Raw genomic sequence first — 6,000 nt, 5'->3', positions numbered from 1 at the left:
AAAGTTCTGTAATTAAAGGAAGGAGAGACGAATACAACAGCATTTCCCAGACTCCCAAGGATTGACTTAAGTGAAGAACGCAAAATTGAAGGAAATATCACAAAAAAGGCAGATTTGCATACGCAATTGGACAACATGAAGCTGCAAAATGCATCAGAGGAGAACCAAAAAAATCATACACTTGGAATGAGGAGACTGCTTGAAGAAAATCAGGATATTTTGAACTAACGATGATATGAACAATGTAAGTGAAACATAAACACACAATAAAACAACAACAAATAAAGTTAAATTATAAAACCAAAAAATGAAAACCATAATAATAAATATATTTGTTTTTATCAAAACAGATAATAAATTAAAAGAAAAACTATATGATTTAAAAGTAAATATCAAAAAATATAATTTAGTAATATTTTTAGATGTATTAGCAAATCCTTAATTTGCTTATAAAAAGATTAAACAGATTTCTAAAATTTAAAGAAAAAAAAAATACGTTCCTTAAGAAATTAAAAATGTTTCGTTTGACAGTATTACAAAAATACCTGTAATTTATATCCTTCTATTAAAAAAAAAACTGATCAAAATCAAACAAAACACTAAAATCTTGAGAAAATAATTAAAATCAATACATAGAAAATAGAAATTTACTTTGTCAAACATTAACAAATCTATTGAAATCATCTTACGACTTTTAATTTAAAAGGTCTGTGATTTCAGAGATAAAAAAGATACGTGAAATCTTGAAATATGCATTACAATGAAACCATAAAAACATAAAAAACATCATTTTTTGAAGCAAATTAAAAAAAAAAAAAACAAATGTAAACACATAACACAAATGTAATAATGTAACCGTTCGGCTATATGGATCTTTTTTGAATCCGACAGCCGTACAAATTTAAAATAAAGAAGAAGAAGAAGAAGAAAGATATGTGTGAAGTGCTGAATTTGTTGTTGCACTAGTACTTTTAGTTTCTTTACAGACTTTACAGCACAGTTTCAATAATTACAAACGAAATTACGTATTTTGTAGAGACATTATCCAAAAGTAGCTTCATTCGTCTTTTAGGAAAATTCAAAATATGTTGATACCTTTCATCTGGCGCTAGAAAATCAAAATATAAGAAAAATTTTAAAAATATGTGGAAAAATTAATTTCTTGAAATTTTTTTAAAAGTTTTCCTAATTACTGTGCTGTCTCGCTATATGCACAGTTTGGGTACTTTTTTTGACAGTTCTCTCTCTGAATATGCACAACTTTTTTTGAAATTCCCAACGGTTTTTTCTTTCTTTTAATAAATTATCAATTTTTTAATTGTTCTAGAATTTCCCGTGTTATTTTAAATATAATATGAGACAGAAAAAATAAAACTAAGAAAATTAAAAACAAGAAAAAATAGTTACCAAGAAAATAAATTTCTTTATTACTTTGTCAAAATGTAAACAAATGGATTTTGAATGCAACCGACACAAAAGCTGTGCATATAGAGAGTGTGCATATAGAGAGACAGCACTGTAGATTGTTTATCAGATTAAATAAATTACTGATTTCTAAGTATGAGAAGTGTATGAAGTGCAAGAAGTGCTGGAAGTATTGCCATATTTTCGAGAGTACTGCGAAATTTTGGAAGTGTGAAGGACTCTTCCCTTCCATACAAATCGTGGAAGTGCCTGGAAGTGGTGTACACATTTTCACTCAAATATCTCCCCCTTGGCAAAAATATATGAGCCCTAAACCCGACGCCACTGGCTTTTATAGCACAATGTTTTGTGCCAATTTTTTGTATGGTTAGGGAGAAGGAGTTTTGTCTAAAAATCCCCTTTTTCTTGTGTTACATGATTGTTTAGGCCCCAAAAATGAATTCCAAATCATCGGTTAGTTGAAAGATAACACAATTTTCAGGATAAATTGACAAATTTTAGTAAAACTGCTTTGTTTTTCAGATAAATTTTGATTTCAAACCACTCAAACAGTCGATATTGGCAAATGCCGCTAAGATTTCACCTCTTATCCGGGAGACAACAATTGGGCCAAATGCCGGAGAACGTTCCCTGGCCAGTGAACTGGCAGATCTGACTATTGATGAGAGAAAGAAGCCACCGGAGAAGACGGTGTGGGAAGAAACAGAGTATTCAGAAGGGATGGGAAACGCTCATTTGAATTTGAAGGAGTATTTTGATGACATTTCCAACATCCGGAAGTTGCAGAGTTTGGAGAAACTGCGCAAGGAGGCCATTCAGAAGGAGATTATGTCGAGGATGAACCGTCAGAGGATGAAGCAGACGGATTTGGAGGCTATTTACAGTGAGTCTCAGAGGAATTTGCAGAGAAAGCTTACTGCGCAGTTTGAGGAGGCTGAGCGGCGAGTGAAGCAGACGCTGGAGGAACAGGAGAGACTCAGTCGGATTCAGGATGAACAGATGCGAGAGGTGATGCTGGCTAATAGCAAGAGGATCGACAATCAACAGAAGAAACTTGAGCAGTGGCGTGCAATGAAGTCATGCATGGAAGCTCTGGAAAAGGGTCAGGAAAAATTCAAAAAAGGCTATCAGACTTTTGTTCTCACCCTCATGAGCATAGATAAGAACCTGTTTCTGAACTACGTGTCAATCAATGAGCGAGCGAATATGCTAATTACCAGCTACGATCACACGATAAAGTCCATTGCGGAAGGGAACATCACGGAGAGTGCTGTCAAAGTGATAGAGGGATTAGCTGAGGATCTGCATAAGTTGCAGCAGGAATTTGTCACGAAGATCGCACAGGATGCCGCAGCGGCAGAAGAGGCCAAGCAGAAACTCAATCAGGAAGCTGCAAAGCCAGCAAAAGAGGAAAAAGCCTCCGTGGATCAAACAGATACCCTGCAGAAGGTCCAGGGACTCAATCAATTCATCAGTCCACAATCCCAGAAGCACTATACAAAGGTCATGAATCAACTGGTGGAATATTCATCTGCCATTGAGCCTCTGTCCAGAGATGACAATGACAGCCTCAAAAAGTTCCGGATCAACTGTCAAAAAGCCATAAATATCCCGGTAAATGCAATATCCGACGTGAGTGCTGATCATCTTCGGGACAAATATGACAAACTAGCTGCCCTGCTCAGTGGAACTCCTGTCTCCTGTGGCAGCGAACAGGTGAACACGTCAGCCCATCCGCTTGGCCAGAAGTTCTGCACAGTTTTGCTGTCAAAGAAGTTTGTCAGTCAGGCAGGAACGGAAGTTGCCAGCAATCCCAAAGCAGCCTTCGCTCTAGCAGCTGTGATAGTTGCCCTCTGGCAGAAATTCCCGGATTTCGGCATACTCTTCCTGGCTCATACCTATCGGGATTGCCCCTACCTCGTGCCCTACTTCATTCCCCAGTTCGAAGGTCAATCCACAGAAGATTACATGAAACTCCTCGGCTACAAGGTCACCAATGGTCAACTCGAGCCACAAAACATTTACCTGAGCCGAATGGCCGGAATTGCACGACTCTATGCGGCCATTCTGGTGACAAAGCCCCGAATGGGGGAGACCGCACCCCATCCGCATGATCTCAACAATGGCTGGATTTGGCTATGCAATATCCTCAATTTGGAACCATTGCCAGAAATCTGTGCCACGATGATCCTGGAAGTGCTGCAGATTGCCGGCGAGGAGATGCGTTGTTCGTACGGGAAGCAATTCCTCAAGCTCATCTTTGCCATTCAGAATCAGTACTTTCCCAAGTTGGAGCTGGTGGATGAGGGTGGACCCAAGTCCAGGCTGCAGGTTTTGCTGGAGACAGTGATGAAGGAGGGCAAATTCAATAGGCCAGATGGGGCTCTCCAGGCGAATTTTTGGTGAGTGTTTGTGATCTTTTACGACTATTGTACGATTTACGAAATTACTACGATTATTAAATGTTTTCCAATACTGAGTTAGACTGAGTTTCTAATAATTAAGCTCTCAAATCCTTGCACCAAGGAATATTCCTCAAGGGGCTCATCATAAAGAAAATGAATGACAATGTGTTTCTGAAAGGAATGTCTTTCTTTTCTTACAATTTCTAACGTTATTGCGATTTTATCATGTTTCTGAGATGGTTTTAGACAAGCATGTGGCAAGTTAATTTTTTTATATGGAGCTATTTGAAGCCAATTTCCTAAATTGATCTCGGACTGAGCTCACAGTGCTCCGAGGAAAAAATGTATTTAAACAAAAAAATTAGTATATTTCTCCATACGGAAAGGTATCTTATAATACGGAAAAACTTCTCACTTTTTAGATATTTAGCGTAACGGTAGCGAGTGCAAAAAAAATCCCATATAAATTTAAATCGAAATATGAGAAAGTGGCTTCAAATTTCAGGCACTTGCCAGAGGCGTGGTTTTAGGGTTTCTTGGATGGTTTTCTGCGTTTTTAAAAAAGATTTGAGTGTTTCTCAAAAGTTTCGGTATTTTTTGGAATACAGCGTTTTATAGAAATTTCCTTGTTAAGGCCTTTAAAAAAATGCTTTTAAAAGAAAAACGCCTGAAAGGCCTGGAACCTGCAGTTCTAGGTGGAAATGTCAAAATTCTATCAAAAATGCATTTTTACGAAAATTTTCCTAATGTGTATAGGATGTAGAGGCCTTAACATATTCTTTCGTATTTCATAAAAGCAGATTCATAAAAGCACTAGCTTTAAAAGTGTGTATGCGTTTACTTACAGAATTGTTTTCTTGTTTATTGGATTTTTCTAGCAAAAATCTTCTACAGAAATATTTCTGTTTTTATTTATTTTTTTGTTTGCATTGTTCGGTTCGATAAACGTATTCGTTTTTTTAGATCTGTTTTCAGTAAACACGAAACATTTCAATATTACTTGTTTTCATTCACGATTCTGAAAATATTTCGTATTTATTGAGACCGTTTCCGTAGGGGGAGGTGGGGCTACTTTGAGCTGTGGGGCTACATTGTTATACGATTTTTTTCACATGTTTCTAAAGGAAACTAGGTATTAACATGATTAATTTGGATAGACAAAATAATAATTGTGTATCTAGATAAAATAATTGTAAGGATCAGCTTCATTTAGAAATAGGCGAAAAAGTCGTATAACAATCTAGCCCCACAGCTCAAAGTAGCCCCACCTCCCCCTAATTCCATAAACGTTGCTTTACTTCTGGCTGCGATTTAAAAATCCTAAAAGGGTTTCTGTACTCCTTGGATGCGTTACATGATTCTAAAATTTTTAGTGATTCTTGGAAGCGTTTCCGAACTTATAAAAACATTTTTGATTTTCGGGAGACGCTTCCTTTTTTATCGATACGTTTCCACTAGTACAATTATAATTTTCTATAGATATTTTAGAATTTCCCTTTATTTATTTATTTATTTATAGGGCATCTTTGTAATTAATTTTTGTACTTGGCTTGCAAGAGTGCAAGTTCTTCAAAAAATTACATTAAAACTTTTCCGTGTTTCTCCAATGCGTTTCACAATTCCAGAAATATTTTCTTATGTCCTAAATTCGATAAAAACGGTTGCGCTTTCGAGATTCTTTTGATTCTGCATTGCTTGAGATGCTTTAGTATTTCTTAGATTTTTGTTCACGTTTTTTGTAAATCCAGAAATTGTTCCTTGTTTTAGGGATGCTCTTTCTACTTTATAGACGTGCATATTAATGCTTCTAATGACATCTTCACATTTCTTAAATACGTTTTCACCGTTTTCTTGAATCTATTTAGAGTAAGAATGACTAATTTGGAATCATGTGTAATGGGGATTTTTGATATTTCCTAACAATTTTAAATGGCAAAAGGAAACAACAATGAAGAAGAACTCTCGAATGTAAAGTCTTGTAGTTCTTCGTGGTTTTCTTTTTCTGTTTATCTATCTGATACAGTACAGTGAGGAAATTTGAACATTCCAAAATAGACAGAATTCCGAATTAATTCATCTATCTTACAAATATTTACGATTCTAAAGAAACGCTCTTAATGCATTAATATAATTACAAAAATCTTTACGGAATTTTTGCATGCGTTCCCAA

At 35.9% G+C, this 6,000-nt stretch overlaps 1 protein-coding gene across 1 annotated transcript; it reads left to right on the top strand.

Moving 5' to 3' along the window:
- The first annotated feature begins 1,760 nt into the window (after positions 1–1,760).
- On the top strand, positions 1,761–3,904 carry LOC129803210 (mRNA export factor Gle1). Its single transcript, XM_055849634.1, has 2 exons — positions 1,761–1,878; positions 1,948–3,904. The coding sequence occupies exons 1-2, from the start codon at positions 1,861–1,863 to the stop codon at positions 3,829–3,831; spliced, it is 1,902 nt and encodes a 633-aa protein (XP_055705609.1). The 5' UTR covers positions 1,761–1,860; the 3' UTR covers positions 3,832–3,904.
- The last annotated feature ends 2,096 nt before the right edge of the window (positions 3,905–6,000 follow it).

The sequence above is a fragment of the Phlebotomus papatasi genome, chromosome 2 (assembly GCF_024763615.1).
Source record: "Phlebotomus papatasi isolate M1 chromosome 2, Ppap_2.1, whole genome shotgun sequence".
In the NCBI taxonomy this organism is placed as follows: Eukaryota; Metazoa; Arthropoda; class Insecta; order Diptera; family Psychodidae; genus Phlebotomus; species Phlebotomus papatasi.
This window is presented reverse-complemented; position numbering and strand designations above follow the sequence as displayed.